Consider the following 23,173-nt stretch of genomic DNA (forward strand, 5'->3'; position numbering starts at 1 on the left):
TGTAAATAAAAAGGTATAATAAGTTAAAAAAAAAAAAAAGAGGTTTTTCCTGATCTCTCCAGATATAAGTGCTTCCCTTCTGAAATTACCCACCAGTTATTATGTATCTTGTGCAAATATATCTCCAGCTACTTTTTTGTTGTCTCCCTCACTATGGTATTGAGGGGAAATTGTCACTTTTCTTTATATAATAGTGGTATCTAGCACATATAGTTAGTGCATAAAACTTTTTGAGAGAATGATTTTTAAAAGAAGGACTACAAGATAGTGAGGGGGTGGAGAGATAGCCTCTTTATCTCAAAAACCTTGGCTCATATTCTGCCTCTGACACATAACCTACTCAACTTAAATCAATTCAACTTATCAAAAAAATCCAAAAGGAAAAGAAATTTCATAATAACTAAACAACACATAAAATATTTGGGAGTCTCTCTGTGAAGCCTCTCAAAGAATTATATGAATATATTTACAAAATACTACATAACTACTGAATCTGTTTCCAAAAGAGATCATAAAAAGGGAAAAGAATCCATATGTGCAAAAATGTTTGTAGCAATCTTTTGTAGTAGCAAAGAACTTAAAAGTAAGTAGATACCCATCAGTTGGAAAATGGTATATAAATATAAATGAAATGTTATTGTTCTATAAGATATGATGAGCAGGCTGATTTCAGAAAAGCCTAGAAATACTTGCATGAACTGATGCTGAGCAAAGTGAGCAGAACCAAGAGAACATTATACACAGTAACAACAGGATTATTTTATGATCAGTTGTGATGGACTTGGCTCTTCTCAACAATGTGATGATTCAAGGCAATTCCAATAGACAATTTTCCACAGAAAATGTCATCCACATCAAGAAAAAAAGCAAAGGAGACTGACTATGGATCATAACAAAGTATTTTCACTTTTTCTTTGTTTTCTTTCTTGTCTTTTTCTTTTTAGTCTGATTTTTAATGCACAGCATGACAAATATGGATATATGTTTAAAAGAATTGCACATATTTAACTTAGATTATTTGCTAGTAATTTTTTTTTTGCTAGAATTGAGAGAGGGGGGGAGAAAAATCTGAAACAAAGTTTTGCAAAAACAAATGCTGAAAACTATCTTTGCACTAGAAAAATAAAATACTATCAACACTATACAAATAAAGACAGATCTAAATAATGGAAGACATAATTCATTGTTATGAATAGAAGAATTCAATATAATAACAAAGACAATAGTACCTAAATTAATTCACTCATCCAGTACTATATCATTTGAACCAACAGAAGATTACAGAGTGAGAAAAAAATAAAGAACAAATAAATGGTCAAAAATCTTACAGGAAATAATTTTAAAAGGAAATCTAGAAATAGATCTCAAATAATCCCACAAAGCTATAATCATCAAAATAATTTGGTTCTACTTAAGATAAAAGTTGATCAGCCAAACAGATTAGGGCACATAAAATAAAGTAAATCCAGTAACTTAGTATATAATAAACCCAAGATGCCAACTACTGGGAAAAAACTTCATTATTTGACAATACCTGCTGGGAAAACTAGAAAGTATTCTGGCAAAAAAAATATGCATAAAACCACTAACTCACACATAATAAGAAAAGCTCCATATGACGTTAATTAGCCATAAAGGGTGACATCCTAAACAAATCAGAGGAGCAAGAAATAAACACCTTTTAGAGGAAAGGATTAAAAAAAGATAATTTTGAATTATGAATTTTAAATTTCTGTAAAAACAAAATCAATCCAATTAAAAAGAAAACATAAAATCAGATTTTTTAAATTCTCTATATCAAGTTTCTGATAAGAGTTTTATTTTAAAAATATAAAAATTTATAAGAATAAGAGCTATTCCCCCAAACTGATAGTCAAAGGATAATGGGCAATGTTCTAAGAGGAAAAAATCCAATCAATCATATGAAAACATGTTTCAAAATCATGGGGGACACAACAGTAAAATAACTCAGGGGAGAAGACATTAGCATGTGGAAGGTCCATGTGAAGGGCCTCCCTTTAGTATGTGATGAACTGAATTATTGAAATTGGAAATTTGGAAATTGGAAAAATTAAGACGCAGGATAAAAAGGAAGAGCATTTCTAGCATGGAGAGATATCTGGCCCAGGCAAAGTTATGTAGACTATATATGTAATGCCATACATGGGTAAAAGCAAGAAAGCCAGTATAAATGGATCAATGTAAGAAGGCTGGAAAGATAGCAAGAAGCTTAGTTGTAGAGGGCTTTGTTTGCCAGAGGACAAAATGGATTCTGGAAGTATCAAGGAGTAAGTAAATTTTATTGAGTAGAAAAGTAATGTGGTCAAACACTAATACATATAAATACTCAGCTAATTATAAAAGTCACATATGCATATATGCATATATATACATAACACATAAAACTTACCTTTAGGGTTGTAGCAGGTTTCAAAGACGTGCAACTGATGAGGATTATGTGTAAAAGTAAAAACCTTAATCATGGAGTCCAAAACCACCACAATTCTGAAACAAAAAAAGGTACCTAATTTCTTCATCAATAATTTTTAAAATTAATTGTTTTATTTTTTTCTGGTTATATATGTATATATTAACTTTTTAAATACACATTTCTTCATGAATCATGTTGGGAGAAAATAATCAGAACAAAAGGGAAAAACCATAAGAGAAAAATAAAGTGAACCTTCTTCTATAAAACTCAAGTCAAAGAGTTCTTGAGCTTACCTTTTTCAAAATCCACACAAAATATATATTAAAATAAAAATATTTTTGAATTAGAATAAAATCTCACCAAGTCTTCTAGATAAATTGACTTCGTTAAAAATCTGAGTCATATAAATTTTTCCCCCCCTGAGGCTGGGGTTAAGTGACTTGCCCAGGGTCACACAGCTAGGAAGTGTTAAGTGTATGAGACCACATCCTGAATTTAGGGCTGGTGCTCTACCCACTGCGCCACCTAGCTGCCCCCATATAAAATTTTTAAATGACATTTGATTGCTTTAAAATTCTGTCCATGTGTTAATCCTAATAGGAACCGACACATTTGTAATATATCAAAATATAAACACACATATATTAATACATACATAGACCTATATACATACATCTTCAGTGTGTGTAGATATACATGTGTATGATAGTTATAGCTACATATTTGATGTCCATATCTAAATAAATATATATATAACTATATAGATATGCATAGTAATATACATTACATATCTATACAGATATCCCTATATATCCCCTATATATATATATATATATATATATATATAAAATTATGTCTTATTTATGATTATTTCATGGAAAATCCTATGTAGTTTTCAGCCATAATCTTAGAGGACAATAATAATATAAGGAAAGAGAAATGAAATGAGGGAAAAAGAGAGAAAGCACATATGTATTCAGATATATATATATATATGGTATTTCTTTTAAACTCATGTACATAAGCATATTTTTTAAATTCTTACACATATACACACATATATCTTTTGAATGCTTGCTAAAAACTATCATCACAATAGCCATTAGTTGGTAAAATTTTTTTAACAAAATGACTTATTTGTATTTATTTTACTCTAGTCAACTATTTGCCTTCACTGTAAGAAAGGCAAAAAAAGTTCCTTTAAAAAGTTAACATTTACAGTAATTAACTTAATAACTTTGCTACCCTACTTAAAAAAAGAAACTGTATAGGTTTTTTTTCTTTTCTCTTACTAATTTCACACATGGGCTAATGCTTAAGAAAAAAGTAGAATTTATAAATAACCGAAGTTTCAACATGTATGTTCTTCAGCACACCTAGAAAAACTACTATATTCTAAACTCTAGCTCTATTATTTTATTATTCATGGTTTTTCCTGCTTAAATTTTGACTCACTGTTGAGATTCAAGAATCCCTTCCCAACAAATACCTTTACATTTTTCTTTACCCTTAACCTGAAACAATTTCTTACACTTATTACATTAGAGATAATTAATTACATTATCCAAACTTCTATCAGTGCTTTCCATAAAATACCACTGTAAAGAAATTTATATGTCGTTTTTTGGAGCCTTAAACTACAACTGGACATTTAATAAATAGTTTAAACATGAATTCTGACAATTTTTCCTTCTGTATAAATAAATTTTCAGCTGTGTTCATTTAAAGCATACTAAGCCTACCTGTCTCGTCGCAGTTTGACTGCTTTGACTTCTGTAGAAAATTCTATTTCAATAACCGTCTTCTTTTTCAGATCATCCCATATCATCACTAAAATGTCAGAAATATCTTTATTAATACAATAATTACATTAAGTTATAACTGACTTTGTTTAATCACATGGTTATTTCCGAAGTCCAACCCAATTCATATGCAGGAACCCCTAGAATTTATTTAAAGTAATTTATCATAAAAAAATACTTACCTTTCATTGAAAATACGTTAATGCCAAAAAATTACCTATGGTTGTAAAAACTAAATAAGCTATGGCTCAAAACCTAAAGCTTTAGGATCTTACTAAGTAGAATCAATCTTTACAGTTTTCATCTAAAAATTTCTTTGGTCTTCACAAGCATTTATTAAGGCTTACTATATGGCATACTTTGTGCTAAGAGCTAAGGATTCAAAGTAAGGTAATAACAGAAACCTTGTCAAAATATATGAACAGACAATTTTCAGATGAAATTGAAACTATTTCTAGCCATATGAAAAGATGCTCCATGTCATTGTTAATCAGAGAAATGAAAATTAAGACGAGTCCGAGATACTACTACATACTTCTCAGATTGGCTAGGATGACAAGAAAAGATAATGCAGAATGTTGGAGGGGATGGGAGAAAACAGAGACACTGATACATTGTTGGTGGAATTATGAAGACATTTATCCATTCTGGAGAGCAATTTGGAACTATGCTCAAAAAATTATAAAACTGTGCATACCTTTTGATCCATCAGTGTTACTTAAAGAGATCTAGAGGGTTTTAAGAGATCTTAAAGAAGGGAAAGGGACTTGTATGTGCAAAAATGTTTGTGGCAGCCTTCTTTGTAGTGGCCCAAAACTGAAAACTGAGTGGATGCCCATCAATTGGAGAATGGCTGAATAAATTGTGGTATATGAATGTTACGGAATATTATTGCTCTTTAAGAAATGACGCCCAGGATGATTTCAACCCTAAAGTTGATTATACAATATATATTATACACACATTATACACAGGAGTAACTATTTATTATTCTTCAGTTGTTTTAGTTGTGTCTGATTCTTTATTACCCCATTTGGATTTTCTTGGCAAATTCTCTAGCTTATTTTAAAGATGAGGAAACTAAGGCCAATAGTGTTAAGTGACTTGTGCAGGATCACATAACTTTTCATTATATGAGGCCAGATTTGAATTCAAAGTCTTCCTGACTATAAGCCTGGTGCTCTATCCATTGTGCCACTTACCTACCCTGGCTTAGAGAATTAGCTAGCCCTGAAGTAGGCATACTTTCCTCCCTTTCTGATATTGACAACTTCAGTGAACTTATTCAGCTTAATACAATTCTCCTTCTCATGAATCCCTTGCCCCATTTTCCCTGATGGGGAACCCTCAGTCCTGTTATCACTCCTATACATATGCAACCCAATAAAACTAGAAAAAATTGAAATTGAGCTGATTGGATCTTCTACAAATTTATATATGGTGTTCATTGCTACAAGGAAATCCCTTTACTTTTGGAATGACTTTTCCAAACATTTTCATCCTTCCTCAAACCTCCTTTTACTTTTTCCTTTCCCCCAACCCTCTCGGCTTTGACCCTGATATCTTAATGAAAAAAAATTCCTTAAAAACTCCCTCTTTTCCCCTCTTTCTTATTTCATATCATGTAGATGCTTTCTTTCTCTATCTCTTCTGTTTCCCTTTTCCTTGCCAAAACAAACCCTCTAGATGTACAGGAAATTCCATTCAGTCTTCTCTTGCTCCTTCACTCTCTTACCTTGAATCTCTCCTGTCTACTGAATGCTTTCTTATTGCCTACAAACATGACCATCTTCAAAATAACTTTACTTGATTCATCCATCTCCACTATCTTCCTATATCTCTCCTTCCTTCTGTGGCAAAATTTCTTATGAGGGCTCTTGCCTTTTTCTTTTCTCTCAGTCTCTTTTTTATTCTTTGCAGTACAGCTTCCTAATTTCATCATTTAAATGAAGATACAAAGTTCCTAATGACTTTTTAATTTTTTATTGTAAAATCTAATGTATTATTAAAATCCACTTCTTTCTAGACCTTTCTGCAGTCTTTGATACTGTTGATCACCTCTTTTCCTCCATACTCTCTTCTATGTTTTTGTGAATCTGCTCTCTTCTAGTTCTGCTCCTACTTATTTGAACATTCTTTCTTGGTGTCCTTTGCTGAATCTTCATCTAAGTCAAACCCAGGAAAATCCCTATAATCCCACAGGGCTTTGTCATGGGTCATCACTTGTTATGAATTATCATTTCTATACTGATGATCCTAATTCTACTTATACCAGCAACTAGCACAAAGTTGTAGTAGGATGAAGTAGTAAGTGAAATGAGTGGGGCCAATTAAGTTCAAGCTGAAAGCATGTGACTTTTTTTTTCTTTGTTTAAAGTTTTTATTTGTTTGTTTATTTTTTCTGAGGCAGTTGGGATTAAGTTACTTACTCGGGGTCACACAGCTAAAAATTATTAAGTGTTTGAGAATGGTTTTTGAATTCAGATCCTCCTGACTTCAGGGCCAATGCTCTAAAACACTGTGGCATCTAGTTGCCCCCTTTTATATCCCAACTTAAGCATCTTTTTCTCTGTTATACATTACATAAATGCCAGGAAACCACAAAAAGTATAACCAAAGCTATGACATTTCCTTATTCTATTAGACAAGGCACATCCTGTTTTTTGTTTTTCCTTTAGAGGGCTCCTGTTTCACTCTGCATTCCGATCATGTCGACTGTCATACTTTTCAATAAATAATCCAAGGGAGCTCAGATATAGAATATCAGCTATGGAAGAGGCCTTGGTATATCTCCTAAAGTCCTTCAAGAGACCTTATCTTGTTTCAGTCTTCCAGAGGACTTACAGCTGGCTCCCCACCTATCTTGTTCTAACCACTTTGTTGATCTCCATTCTCCCATCTCTAACTTCTTATTGGACATCTCAAACAGATGTCTTAAACTCAATAAGCCCAAAGGTGAACTTTCCCCCAAAATTCTCCTCCCTTTTAAAATTTACTTTTTCTCAAACTTACCACCATGTTTCCAGTGCCTCAAGCTCCCAAACTTAGTGTCATTTCAACTCCCTACTCCTCTCTTTCATCACCCTTATCCAATCTGTGGCCAAGGTAAATTGATTTTTACCTTTGTGACATCTCTCACCTAAGACCTTTTCTCTCTTCTGACACAGTTAACACCCTATTGCAGGTTCTTATCACTACCTACCTGGACTATTGCAACAGCTTTATTGCTTAATCTCCCTGCCATTAAGTCATTCCCCTCTAGTCCACCATCTACTCAACTGCCAAAATGATGTCCCAAAAGCACAAGTCTGACTATGTCAATTCTACCCCCATCCCAAACTCCTATCACTTCCAAGTTTAATATCTTAAATAAATCTTCTGGCATTCAAAACCTTTATTACCTGCCTTTTATCCTATGTTCCCTAATTTCCACACATTACACACTCAACACATAAACATTGCAATTCAATAATACTGGCTTCCTTGCTTTTTCTCACATAAAACAATCATCTTCTTAATGTGCATTTCCACTAGCTATCTCCAATAACTGCAATGCTCTCCCTCATTTTTATTTCCTATATTTGTTGGATCTCTTCAAGTTACAGATAATATCTCACCTTCTACAGTTCTTGCCCAATCCACCTCAATTCTAGTGTATTCCCTAAGTTATTTCAAACTTATCCTGTAACTAAGTTTATTTATAGACCTGATGCATGGTATTTCCTCACAAGAGTAGGTTCCTTAAGAGAAGAAACTATTTCACTCACTGACAAAAAGACAGAAGGTGACAGTTTGCAAAGGGCTTTAAAACTTAAATAATTGTTTATTTAATGCTCTTCAGAACTCAAGAGCTCCCCCTACACAACATTAAAGAAAATATAAAAACAACTCTGTTATCCCAAGTAAACACTCAGGTAAACAAACAAACAAAAAATGGAAAGCAGGTTTTATTTAATCCACGTAGACTACAGGTATCTGTTGATTATCTCATTTTAAAAAATAATTAGATTGTTAAGAGTATTTACTGACTGCATCAATCAGAACTGAAAGCAAACAGGGCCTATCTATCTCTGAATCAAAGCCATTGTGTGAGAGACTTGGTTATTATGTCTGAGAATCTCTCAGAACCAGAATAAAAACAATGAAACTTTGGGAAAAGAAAGAAGAGTAGGTTATAACTAGAGGTGAAATGGAAAGAACCAATAACCAAAAGGCAACCAGCAAAAGGAGAAAGAAAAGGCAGAACTGAACTGTAGTCGAGAACAGTAATATCAAAGAAGACTCTATAGGCTTCTTAGATTAGAATAGTCTGATGTATATATATATACATATGTGTGTGTGTGTGTGTGTGTGTGTGTGTGTCTGTGTCTGTGTCTGTGTGTATACCTTCTCAAGGACTAAAAGAAAATATTTTTCCCCAAAAAAATTTCTCTACTGGTGTATGTCTATTAATAAATACTACAATACAATCTGCTGCTTTATTACCCAGAAGCTTATGGTAACTTCAACCACAAAGAGTTCAACAGATGCAAATTAAAAGAGAAAAATAAACACTATGTATTTCCTTAACTGAGGGTCTGATATATTAAATATATTTAAATCTTAATGTCTAAAATAAATTTCCTAAAGACCCAGAGAAAAGTCTTGTGGACCATTATATTATATGTGTACCTGGTCGGTTAAGTGTGAGAAAGTAATTAAATTCCTCCTTTATCTCCTGAACATAGAATGAAATTCCCTAACAAGGTGAACTCTTTGATAAAGTCCAGGTCTCAACCAAAAAAAAATTCAGACCTAACCCCAAAAAGATTCCATTTTCCTTCTATATTAAGTTTTTATTCTATATTAAGCCTGTCTTCTACTTGGGATTTACACAATCCTTCATACTTATAGTACTACTATGTTCCTCTCATGACAGGTATACCTTGTATGAGCTGTAAGAGAACCAATTAACATTCTCCTCTATTTCCCATAAACCTACATAGTACTTCAATTTATGGTGACAACCCAGGGTTAAGGATCCTCAGAAAAGTTTAAGAACATGAGATTTTCTCCTGCATATGCATACCTTATGTAACTCAAAATTTAATAAAAAGTCCATATTTGCTCCTCCTTGCCATGATTTTATGTGTTTTGCACATTTCCAATTCCCAGTTTCTGATCAGTTTGGTCCACTAAGAATTTTAACAAGGAAAGTTATGTGTGTCTACTGGAAATGGAAGAATGGGCACAGAACTCTTACATGTATTTGCAATGCAAAAGATAAGAAAGGGGTATAAAAGTAAAACTTCTTGGGATGAAGAGGCTAGAAGAACAGCCATCTGTGAGAATAGGGAGAGAAGATGACATGATGGTATACTTAGAGAACCCCAAAGACTCTGCTAAAAAGCTATTAGAAATAATTCAGAATTTTAGCAAAGTCGCAGGATACAAAATAAATCCACATAAATCCTCAGGATTTTTATACATTACCAACACAATCCAACAGCAAGAGATACAAAGAGAAATTCCATTCAAAATAACAGTCGATAGTATCAAATATTTGGGAATATATCTACCAAAGGAGAGTCAGGAATTATATGAGCAAAATTACAAAACACTTGCCACAAAAATAAAGTCAGATTTAAATAATTGGAAAGACATTCAATGTTCTTGGATAGGCCGAGCGAATATAATAAAGATGACAATACTCCCCAAACTAATCTATTTATTTAGTGCTATACCAATCAGACTTCCAAGAAACTATTTTAATGACCTAGAAAAAATAACAACAAAATTCATATGGAAGAATAAAAGGTCGAGAATTGCAAGGGAACTAATGAAAAAAAAAGTCAGAGGAAGGTGGTCTAAGTGTACCTGATTTAAAGCTATATTATAAAGCAACAGTCACCAAAACCATTTGGTATTGGCTAAGAAATAGACTAGTTGATCAGTGGCATAGGTTAGGTTCACAGGACAAGTTAGTGAATAAAAATAGCAATCTAATCTTTGACAAACCCAAAGATCCCAAATTTTGGGATAAGAATTCATTATTTGACAAAAACTGCTGGGAAAACTGGAAATTAGTATGGCAGAAACTAGGCATGGACCCACATTTAACACCACATACTAAGATTAGATCAAAATGGGTCCAAGATTTAGGCATAAAGAACGAAATCATAAATAAATTGGAGGAACATGGGATGGTTTACGTCTCAGACTTGTGGAGGAGGAAGGAGTTTGTGTCCAAGGGAGAACTAGAGACCATTATTGATCACAAAATAGAACATTTTGATTACACCAAATTAAAAAGTTTCTGCACAAACAAAACTAATGCAAACAAGATTAGAAGGGAAGTAACAAATTGGGAAAACATTTTTACAGTTAAAGGTTCTGATAAAGGCCTCATCTCCAAAATATACAGAGAATTGACTTTAATTTATAAGAAATCAAGCCATTCTCCAATTGATAAATGGTCAAAGGATATGAACAGACAATTTTCAGATGATGAAATTAAAACTATTTCCACTCATATGAAAGAGTGTTCCAAATCACTATTGATCAGAGAAATGCAAATTAAGACAACTCTGAGATATCATTACACACCTGTCAGATTGGCTAAGATGACAGGAACAAATAATGATGAATGTTGGAGAGGCTGTGGGAAAACTGGGACACTGATGCATTGTTGGTGGAGTTGTGAAAGAATCCAACCATTCTGGAGAGCAATCTGGAATTATGCCCAAAAAGTTATCAAAATGTGCATACCCTTTGACCCAGCCATACTACTACTGGGCTTATACCCCAAGGAACTACTAGAGAAGGGAAAGGGTCCTGTATGTGCCAAAATGTTTGTGGCAGCCCTTTTCATAGTGGCTAGAAGCTGGAAGATGAATGGATGTCCATCAATTGGAGAATGGTTGGGTAAACTATGGTATATGAATGTTATGGAATATTATTGTTCTATAAGAAATGACCAACAGGAGAAATACAGAGAGGCTTGGAGAGACTTACATCAACTGATGCTGAGTGAAACGAGCAGAACCAGAAGATCATTATACACTTCAACAATGATACTGTACGAGGATGTATGCTGATGGAAGTGGATTTCTTCAACATAGAGAAGAGCTAATCCAATTCCAATTGATTAATGATGGACAGAACCAGCTACACCCAGAAAAGGAACACTGGGAAATGAATGTAAACTGTTATTTTTACCTTCTGAATCCAATTCTTCCTGTGCAACAAAAAATTCGGTTCTACACACATATATTGTCTCTAAATTATACTGTAATATATTTAACATATATAAGACTGCTTGCCATCTGGGGGAGGGGGTTGGGGGAGGAAGGGAAAAAATCTGAATAGAAGTAAGTACAAGGGATAATGTTGTAAAAAATTACCCATGCATATGTACTGTCAAAAATGTTATAATTATAAAATAAAATAAAAAATTAAAAAAAAAAAAAAAAAGAGAATAGGGAGAGAATAAGAAAGTTAACATATCCTCTAGATAGGAGAATTACACCAAGGGAAGATGTATCTGAAGGGACCTGAGTAAATAATGTCCAGGCTAAACCAGATTAGGGTTTAGACTCTGTTTGGAAGAAGGAATAATAACCAAGTAGAAAAAAGACCCTATAAAAATAATTTGGTCACACAGACTAAGCCCTAGGAAAGTGACCAAAAAGACTAAGTTGGTCAAAAAGGACCTGTTATCATTATGAGAGTCTCCTTTATTAGGAACAGAAAAACCCAGAGTCTTTGGCAAAATATCCATGATACAGATAAAGCAAGATTGCTTTTTCTTTTCTTCTTTTTAAGATCTTATGGGAAGGGAGGATTCTGGATTCTGGGAAGATGACAGAATAGGTCAGAAAATTTCAAACTCTCCAGATTTCATCCACAAACAGAATAAATGTCCTCAGGGTGAACTTAGACTGGTGTGAAACAAAGAGGACCTGGGGCAGAATAGGGGCAACTAGAGAAAATCCAAAGAAAGATCCCCAGACCCAGGACTAACCAGAGTGAAGAGCAAACACTTCCAAGCTAGTCCACAGAAACAGCAAGTGAGGAACCCTGGGCCTGGTTTGGTTCCAACCTCAGTAGGACCTGCAGGAACTTTCATTTCCTGGACAGGTTGGAGAATCAGAATTGGGGGGTCTGATTTGGGAAAACTAACTAAAATGTTCTTAATCTACAATTAAGAACATCAAGCCCAGCTATGCTGCTGAGACATGGCCCTGGGCAAAAAGGAACCAGCTGAGGGCAGAAAAAGCAAGGCAAGGATTCTTTTGGTTACAAGCGCTTGCTGGAGGATGCAGCTTTTGGTTTGGGGTTCCAAGTCAGAGAGGAGACCTAAAGTGAAGCTAAGGGACTATCACCCAGCCCACAAGTGTATAATAGTATAATTAGTATTATAAAAAGTATAATTAGTATTATACTAATATTTCTCATTAAAAAAAAAAGAGCCCAATCATAGAAACTTACTATGAACACAGTAAAGATTGGGGTTCATCTTCAGAGGACCCTGAAGTAAAAAAGTCTCTTCTACCCAAAAGAGTAACAATGTTAAATGTTTTTTTGTTCAGAAAGAATTTGTAGACAAGCATAAATGAAACTTTAAAAATCACATGAGAGAAATTGAGAAAAAACTAAAAAATAAAATAAGAACCAAGTAAAATAAGATTATGAAAAAAAAAGTTAACCAAATAGAAAAGGAGAGACAGAATTTTAAAGAAGAAAATAATTATTTAAAAATTAGAACTGGACAAGAAGAAGCCAGTGAAGCTACAAGAGAACAAGAAATAACAAAACAAAATATAAAGAATGAAAAAATAGAACAGAATGTGAACAACAGATCTGGAGAACAGATCAAGAAGAGAAAATATAAGAATAATTGGACTACCTGAAAGCTGTGACCAAAAAAAAAAAAAAGAAAAAAAAAGAACCATGACACAATAATGCAAAAAATAACCCAAGAAAAATGTCCTGGGGGGAAAAGAATATGAAGGGAGAGCAGAAATAGAAAACAAATAAATAGAAATCCACCAATTACCACCTCAAGAAGGTCCTTTGTAGAAAATACATGGTAATATTAATGTCAAATTTCAGGAGGAAAAAACTCACAAAAAAAATTGCAAGAAACAAAACAAACAATATGCTGGCACTATAATTAGAATTGTACAGGATTTGTCAGAAGTCACAATAAATGAGTGGCAGTCCTGGAATAATACATACATCAAAAGAACGAGGCCTACTGCCAAAAGTATCACAACCAGTAAGATTACCCATAATATTGAATAGAAAAAAAAGGGGGGGGCATTTAACAAACTTGCAGATTTTCAGGATTTTGTCTCAACCAAATCCAAATTTAATAGAAAATTTAACATGTAAGAACCCATAAAAAAAGAGTAATTTCAAAAAACTCAACATGGACATTTAAATCTTTTATGATTTTCACATGAAAATGTATATCATATGTACAGGATTAACATCAGTAACTAGGCACGTACCTCAAAAGAAAGAATGAGGGAGAATTGAGTATGATCTGATTTTAAAAAGCAAAACTATCTGGGAAAAGGTAAAAACAGTAATTTGTAATATACAAATGTGGTGCTGAGGAAGAACAGGCACAGACACTAGAAGATGGAGAAGGGCTCATAGTTCTGAAAATCTGCTCACATTGGTAATGTGTTAAAATAGGGAACACTATAAAAATATGCCATTATGGGCATATCACCCCCCCAAAATCTATAAAGAAATAAAGAAGGGAATAGGATAAGGTGAGGTATATAAGAATATGTAGATTTATGGCAGTGGGACAAGATATGTAGATTAATGAATGGTTAAAGAATAAGGGGAGAAGGGTATCACAGGATAAGGTGGAGTACAGAAGGATGTTTAGATTAACAGGAGTGGGATAAGGCATATAGATTAAAGGGAATGGAATAAAGAGGAAAGAAAAGAATATGAAGAAGTCAAGTATTAGCAAGACAAATTAAGAGTTAGCAGGGATAGGAAAAAAGAGATACACAACCTCTATAACAAGGATCAAGAGCAGAATTTATTAGAAAAAGAAATCTACATGATGTCATCCATGTTAATATTGCTTCAAATGCACATATGGGTAAATGTGTGTATACATAAAAAATGTATGTATGTATAAAGCATAGATATACATATATATGCATCTGAGTAAATGTGGGCATGTAGAGGTAAATGAAAATATATGTATATGTGTATGTGGGTGTGAATGTATGTGTGTATACATGTGTACATATGTGTAAACATAAATATTTCTGTGCTTAACTGTAGCTTCCTTGGGGAGGGGGTTGAAAGAAAAAAAAAGAATAAAGTAAAAAGTGTACAGCAAACAACAAAAGAATACCCTTCAAGGAAGCAAAGAAAAGATGGACACTCCTAATTTATCTCTATTATTATTATCTAAGCTTTCTTGAAATGGAAATTTATTGTTTTATAGTTTGAATCCTTCCTCATGTTTTGCTGAGCACACACTGATGTTTTTTCCTCTTCTTTTTCGAATTTTTAAAAAGTTTGTATTTAGTTCGATTAAAAAATTTTTTTAATATTTTATAGAGCACAAAAAGACCAATGAAAAGGAAAATTAATTAGAAGTGGCACCGTCCCTACAAAGAAGCTTCTGATATTTATAGAGAAATGTATATAAGTATATATATGGTAATAAAGACACGTCTAAGATGTTTTCATAATGTTACTCTTAATATCTAGTCTAAATAGAATTTTTTTACAAACACTCTAATCAAATTATGATGTGGCTTATGTTTCTTATATATGTTAAGTTACCTACATGTAAGTATATAGGTACATACATACGTATATATATGTATATGTAGATAAATGAGCATCCTCCAAATAAATAGAAGAACATTAGGCCTTTTACAAGTAGCAAAGCAGTAATGAGGAAACTTTATGCATTGTAAATAGTGCATAACTGGAACTAACAGTTTGAACACTGTAGTGGCTCCTTTCGCCTTAATGGATGAAGATGTGAGAAAATGTGAGAATTTTACACACGGAACTTCTGGCAACTTCTCACTGTAAGGGGAGTTACATCACAAAATCTATAGATGTTTATAGTTTCCTTGTTATAGGAAAAAAAAAAGTGGGGAAGGTGAAAGAGAAAATATATCTCACTTTAACTGGTTCTACACACTACTAGTAGCCAAAGTAAGTTTTGTTTTGTTTTTTCTCTATTCATAACCACCTTACTCCTGCTATACTGTGAGCTGACTCAAGGGTGTATGCTAATAAACATTTACAAAACTAGCTCTTAGGGAGAAAAATGTCCTAATGATACATTTTTAAATTTAATTTGAATTATTTACATTTTCTCCATCACTTTCTTAAGCTTAGATAATCAACAAAACAAATGAAATCCTGATTTCGGATTTTGGTCAATTTCTGATTTACAAGATATAAATGTTCACACCAAAATTTCAACAAAGAGGGTAGGGTCCGTAAGCTGATTTTAGGTGGCTCCAGCAGACTCCTAAATTGATCCCTTCCCCCAAGCAACCCCCACTCCCACGGATCAAGGAATAAAGAGAGTAACATCATTACTTTAAAGCAGAGATAAAAAACTAAGCACAAAGAATGTTTGTGGCAGCCCTCTTTGTAATGGCCAGAAACTGGAAAGAGTGGATGCCCATCAATTGGAGAATGGCTGAATAAATTGTGGTATATGAATATTATGGAATATTATTGTTCTGTAAGAAATGACCAGCAGAATGATTTCAGAAAGTCCTAGAGAGATTTACATGAACTGACGCTGAGTGAAATGAGCAGGACCAGGAGATCATTATATACTTCAACAACAATGCAATATGATGATCAATTCTGATGGATCTGGCTCTCTTCAACAATAAGATGAACCAAATCAGTTCCAATAGAGCACTAATGAATTGAACCAGCTACACCCAAGCGAAAGAACTCTGGGAGATGACTATGAACCACTAACTACATAGAATTCCCAATCCCTCTATTTTTGTCTGCCTGGATTTTTGATTTCCTTCACAGGTTAATTGTACACTATTTCAAAGTCCGATTCTTTTTGTACAGCAAAATAACTGTTTGGACATGTATGCTAATATTGTATTTAATATATACTTTAACATATGTAACATGTATTGGTCAACCTGCCATCTGGGGGAGGGGGTGGGGGGAAGGAAGGGAAAAACTGGAACAAAATTACTCATGCATATATCTTGTAAAAGAAAGGCTATAATTAAAAAAAGAAAGAAAGAAAGAAAGAAAGAAAGAAAGAAAGAAAGAAAGAAAGAAAGAAAGAAAGAAAGAAAGAAAGAAAGAAAGAAAGAAAGAAAGAAAGAAAGAAAGAAAGAAAGAAAGAAAGAAAGAAAGAAAGAAAGAAAGAAAGAAAGAAAGAAAGAAAGAAAGAAAGAAAGAAAGAAAGAAAGAAAGAAAATTATAATGTGGAATATGGAAAAAGAATTAACTGGATGAGACACTGATCACTGAAATACAGGTAAACAGAACAAAAGCTCTAGAAATGGGGACTGATTTATGTGTCCCTTACTCCTAGTTTTCTGTAACTTACAACTTTCATATACCTGATTGTTTGACCAAACTCAAAGAAACTTCATGGAAATATGTTCACTTTTGCTGCACTGTTTCTTTAGAAGTACTCTAAGGAATACTAGTGCACAGGACATTGCAAATAGCTCTATATGACTCTACTTCAAACTCTTGAGAAATCATGTGGAAAAAATAAGTTAAACATTAAAGTCACTCACTTTCAAAGAATTAGTTTCCTTCCTCGTTTACTACAATAATTTTTCTCAAAACTATAATTTCCACGTTTTTAGAGTACAAAAGAACTCTTACTATAGAAATTCATTCCAATGTTGCTGGCCTACAACTTACCCATAAATAACATAATATAACCCAAAAATAACCATATAATAAAATAATAAACATATAATATATAATAAACATATAATAATAAAAAATAATAATAATAAACATAAAATAACCCAAAGCACTGAAAAGCTAAATGACTTGCCCAAGATTACAAAATAATATATGTCAAAGGCAGAACTTGAATTCTGTAATTCTGGATTCCAAGCCCAACCTTTCACACTGTGCTGCTCACCCTATTTGATTATTTATATAATTTAAGGGAAAAAAAAGGAAATACACATTTATATTTTCTCATTTTATAATAATCTTGGGCAGCAGGTACAATTATTATCACCATTTTGCAGATGAGGAAATTGAAGATTTATCCAAGGTCACACAGCTAATAATTTTGAATATAGTTTAATATTAATATTGAGGAACCCAGCCACTCAGCTTTGTTTCATCCACTATCAGAACAACTCAAGAAAAAGAATGCTACAGCCATCTCAACTCTGAACAGAACCTCTGATGGTTTTAAAGAAGACCTGAACAGCCACAAACAGCTAACAACAAAAAATAAAATAAAATAAAATAAATCAAAAGATAGTGAAAAAATGATAACATTCTATAACTCATCCTGTGTCCATATATCTCCATCTCTATTCCTCTTTCTTGCATCTTAGTTCTCTCTCTAATTCTTTAATTTGCCCTCCTTCAAATTCTTCTTTCCTCCTCTACTCCCTAGTTAAACTTAATCAAATATAGAACTGTTATGTCCACTAAAATCTTATATTCACAGCTACTGATATAAATTATCATTAGGCTGAAACGTTTATGCCTATCAAAAAAAATCATCAAATTAAGCTACTTTTTACTTAAAGATGGCTATTTCATTAATTTTTTAAATTATTCCTCACATTTTTGTTTAAAAAAAAAATCACATGTACTGGTTTAGCAAATGAAAAATAGTCAACATATTATGTCAGTGTAGAAACAGATAATTAACATAACTTCTTTTCCAAGAAATAATAAGGAAACTAGATACTTCTCTTGTTTTCTAATTTTTTGGTAAGAAAATTAAAAATTAATCCTGTATCATTTTCTGTTTCAGTCCAGCTCCTGTAGTTAGATGAGGGTGTGACTTTTACCAGGGCCAGGTGGAGAGTCTCCAATATGAACTCTTTGAAGTTTACTGATCAGGACCATGAATATATATACCTCAAATGCTCACAGACTTGATACAAAGTACACTCTTTGAAATTCCTACAATTTTCTCCGACAAGCAAGATCTACTGAGATGTAAATTATTAAGTCCCAATCTTGGTTAATTAGACAGAGATGCAAAATAGTTGAGATACATATCAGGATAAAGTTTATCATACCAAAGTCTCAAGTAGCTTTCACCTAAATGCCTTTAGGCTCTTTTTCCTGCTCTAAATTCAAAGGTTTGCCTTTAATCCAAAAAAGTGTTTGTATTTTGCATCAGTCCCTGGATTATTATTAATTTATCATATTGACAAGGAGTCTCTGAAAAGGTAGTTTTGGTGAGCCAAGTTACTGTAAGATTCAAGATCTGGACAGATTCTTACCTTTTGGGGCTCTACAATTTTTTTCTTGACTTTATTCAGAAGTAATTGATTTTGCCCTGATTTTACTTTGTCATAGTTCTCTGTCTCCGAACTAAGTATGGAGATTTAACTGGCTTGTAATGGGCTAAATTTTAAAATCCATCTACCCTTACTATAAAGAATTCTGCTACTTCAGGAAACATTTGTGAATAAAAAAGGAGTTAGCCTAATATCTTTACTATATTGAACTATCCTTCAGAAGTCTGGTTTGCTATCCAAAAGTCTGGGCTGCTACTTTATACCTGTACTCAATAATGCTTTTTAGTCTCTTAAGAGAAGAATAACCCATATTACCAAACTTTCAACCAATCAGTTTTCCTAGTGCTCTATGAACAATCTTGTTGCCTTCAATTCCATAACATCCTATTCTGTTCTTTGTTCTGTACTCTCCAAAACATATATAAAGGAAATTGTTCTTTTGCTTGGGGTCTTTGACATTAATGGAAGCAAGTCACTGACCCATTTATTGACAGAGCATGCTCCTGCTAATAATTGTTATTTTGTTTAGAGAGCTCCCTCAGTTTACTCTTTTCTTAAAATTAAATAGTGGTACAAGCTATGAGAATAAAACTAGGAAAGAGACGTGAAAGCATCTGGAAAGTTAGAAATATAATACAATTTAAAAAACTGTCAAATGCATATTTACTATACCTTTATTGGGGGGATATTTTGGCTTTTTTCCACCACCAACTAATGCTAAATAGTTGCAACGAAACAACATTTCCACATGGCCAACTCCTCCTTCAAGGAATTCTGAAAAGAATTATTAAAAAAAAAGAATATTATTATATTATAGATAAATACATGCAATACCCATCATTGCATTCTTACACTTCAAAAAAAAAAAAAAAGAAAGAAAGACAGTAGAATTACAAGCAGGGAAAGGGGGGAAGTTATAAGAAGGATCAATATTTTAATATTTATTATATCAGTGTTCCTTAGCACTAACATAAATAAAAATACAAATAATGACTAGGAATCAAAGGCACACCATAATTTGGCGAGAGTGTTTGTAAAATTTCTATTTACACTAAATATTAAGACTAGCATCAAACTGTCTTATGAAAACATCTTTGGCATGACTTTAATACGAATTATATTTCCTAAAGAATAAAAAGCACATCTTTAAATACAATGAAAATTAAATATATATAGGAAAAAATTAAACAAATTTTCAGATGACCTACACTGTAAAGGGCTGAAACTCTGAATAAATGCACTGGAATCAGACAACCAAGCACTTAAGGCTAATTATCTATTGGACAAAACTCTATTAGCATATGGTTGGAAAATGGCCCCTCTCATTATTCTGTGCCGGCTTGATCTTTTGGTATATACAGGTAATTGTAGGAGGGATTAGGAGGTACAGTAAGATGAGCCAGAGTCACTTTGCAGGTGGAAAAGGAAGGTTGATGGAGAGCCTCCTGGTGTTTCAGCCATCCCATTTACATCTCCCCCTAAAGATCAAGGACTTTTGCTGATCCTGATTCTGGCTGATCCTGAGGTCAACAGGGAGCTAACTCGAACTTCACACTACATGAGAAAGAGTTAATAATCTTTTGGTACTTGTGTGAAAGATGAATTGGAGAGGGAGAATCTGAAAATATAAGTGGGTGAGAAGAGGGAAGTGAAATGGACAGACATGAGATAGACAGCTCTGACCGGATTATTCAATTTAAAGCATCATTTATTAGCCAGCCAGCGACTGATCCCCATTAGACAGGCTAGTAGAGATCAGCCCCGAACCTTTAGTGAGGTACACTTTTAAGCCCGTTTGCCACATCCTGGTATAGCCTTGCGATTCCACAGTTTCTCATTTACAATGGGGAAGTGTCTGGACAAGAGTGAGTACACTCTCGGCATGTTTTGCAATGTTGTGATTTTGTTAGACACTTACTTCTCAGAAAGTCTAGGGTCTCATGAATCGGGGGATGGGGCCCAGTCTGAACATAACACTTCCCTTAATTTAGTTTAAGCAACATTTTCCTATAAACCTGAGGCCCCTTGACCCAGGGATGAGGGGGCCAGTCTTTTGTCCATTTCAGGAAGTTAAAAAGCAATAGTCCAGTTGAAAGGTAATAAAGAATTTAAATGGACTAGGACAGTTATGGTACAAATAGAAAGAAAGGAGTAAGATTATTTTAAGAATAAATTACAGGTCACTTGAGAGGAAGGATTTTAAAAACAATTTTTGCTCCTACTATCATTTATCTACTGTGTATTATACCATTTTCTTAATACCATACCATTCTTTTAATCTGTTAAATATTTTAATTAAAAAACAAAGAACCATTGACTTCAAAGGAACCAAAATACTTAAGACAAGCAGAGAGGAAGAAACTAATTTGGGCCTATCTTTGCCAAAGAGAATATAATATAAAAAGATATCAACATCAAACACTTAATTCAAGTCCTAGATCTAACACTTCTTTGAATCTGTTTCCTCGTGTATTTTAAAAATAGGAATACTTATACTATCCATGTCAGTGTTGTTATGAAGAGTATTTCTCAGCATTATGTCAGCACAACATAGACATGAGGATAATGTTTAACAAGAACAATAAATAGTTTTGGTAATTCTGATGTTTTAATTACATGAGGCTAAGCTCCATATTCAAAATCTATGCACTCATTGATATATTAATACAAATGTTGCATTAAAGTTATTCATAACAACTCCTATCTATACGTAATTTAGTCAGTAACAATAATAATGTAGAACAAATTACAGTATGTAGTTTTTCTCGCTAGAGAGATACTAGATAAGTCATTTAACCTTATTTACCTCTGTAAAATAAGGTGGAGAAGAAAAACAAACAAAAAAAATCACTCTATTATCTTTTCCAAGAAAACTAAAAATTGGATCATAAAGAATTGAACACTTCTAAAAACAAAGGGAGCACTAAAAAGGCATAGAAGTTGCACCTAAAAATTGTTTTAAAAGTTCTACTCTAAAGAATGAATATAGGAGATAGTAGAGTTGGTAATGGGATATACTTTGAAGCATTGTTTCTGATATAGTTGACTAGAGTGGATTTCATTATATTCCCAAAGTTAACAAGAAATGTATTTCATAAAGATTTTGGGAAAATCCTAAACTCTTTAAGATTTCCTCCACAAACAAGACAAAACAATGCCTCAGGGCAAACTAAGAGTGACAAAAATTAACAAGAGTTGAACAAGAGTAGTGTAGTGGTCTTCCTGGGACAAATATAGAAGATCTCAGGAGAAACCCCATAGAAAGAAATTTGGCCCAAGTGAAGAACAAACAGAGGCCAGAGGAATGTCGAGGCTGAGTCTCCTGACAAAGCTCAGAAAATAACAGTAAGACATGAAGACTGAGGCATCATTCTCCAAACCCCAAAACTAAAAAATATTGTAACAATAAGCTGCTAAAAATAAAATAAAAATTAATAACCAAAGGAGAAAGAACCCAACCAGACAGCTACTATAGCAATAAGGAAAATCTGAATTCAAATTAAGAGAAAGATAATGAATTTTAAAGAACTGCAAATGGTCACAAGTCCAAATTCTTAGAAGTTAAAGGATTTCAAAAATCAAATAAGGTAATTCAAAGAAAAATAAGAGGAAAAAAGACAAACCAAGAAAATCAAGAAAACTGTGACAACAAAGTTAACCAAATGAAAAAAGAAATCCAAAATATTAAGGAAACGAACAACTTCTTACAAATCATAAATGGGCAAGGGCAAGTGAATGACATGATAAGCCATCAAGAAATAAAAATCAAGGGGACTACTAGGTGGTACAATGGTTACAGCACCACCCTAAAGTCAGGAGGACCTGAGTTTAAATCTGGCCTCAAGACACTTAATACTTCCTAGCTGTGTGACCTTGGGCAAGTTACTTAACCCCAACTGACTTCAGGGGGAAAAAAAAAAAAAAAAAAAGAAGGAAAGAAAAGTAAAGGGAAAAAAATACAAATACAAATACAAATACAACATCAAAATAATTAAAAAGAAAATGGGAAACTTCAACAGAAAAACATGTGATCTACAGATCCAGAAAAGACAATATAAGCATTATTAAATTGCCTGAAAGTTAAAATTTAAAAAAAAAAATCTTAAGACAATATCAAATTAAATAATTTTTTAATTGCCCTGAAGATCTATAACAAGAGGGTGAAGTAGAAATAGAAAAAAAATCCACTCATCACCATGAAAGAGATCTTATGAGAAAAACCTACAAGAATATCATAGCCAATAGGATGACAGGGAAAGATAATGCAGAATGTTGGAGGGAATGGGAGAAAACAGGGATACTGATACATTGTTGGTGGAATTGTGAATACATCCAGCCATTCTGGAGAGCAATTTGGAACTATGCTAAAAAAGTTATCAAACTGTGCATACCCTTTGACCCAGCAGTGTTACTACTGGGCTTATATCCCAAAGAGATCTTAAAGAAGAGAAAGG

The 23,173-nt window shown here is 33.1% G+C and overlaps 1 protein-coding gene across 7 annotated transcripts in view; it reads right to left on the reverse strand.

Annotated features, from left to right (window-relative positions):
• The window catches only part of WDR45B (WD repeat domain 45B), a 157,327-nt gene that overhangs the window by 82,983 nt on the left and 51,171 nt on the right, over window positions 1–23,173 (reverse strand). For all 7 annotated transcript variants that reach the window (XM_074312017.1, XM_074312015.1, XM_074312012.1 and 4 more), the window contains 3 exons: window positions 19,392–19,493; window positions 4,174–4,261; window positions 2,411–2,505 (listed from right to left, as the gene is read on the reverse strand). In XM_074312017.1, the coding sequence (XP_074168118.1) occupies window positions 2,411–2,505; window positions 4,174–4,261; window positions 19,392–19,493 (285 nt within the window). The remainder of the gene's footprint in view (window positions 1–2,410; window positions 2,506–4,173; window positions 4,262–19,391; window positions 19,494–23,173) is intronic.

This window comes from Sminthopsis crassicaudata, chromosome 4 (genome assembly GCF_048593235.1).
Source record: "Sminthopsis crassicaudata isolate SCR6 chromosome 4, ASM4859323v1, whole genome shotgun sequence".
Taxonomy (NCBI): Eukaryota; Metazoa; Chordata; class Mammalia; order Dasyuromorphia; family Dasyuridae; genus Sminthopsis; species Sminthopsis crassicaudata.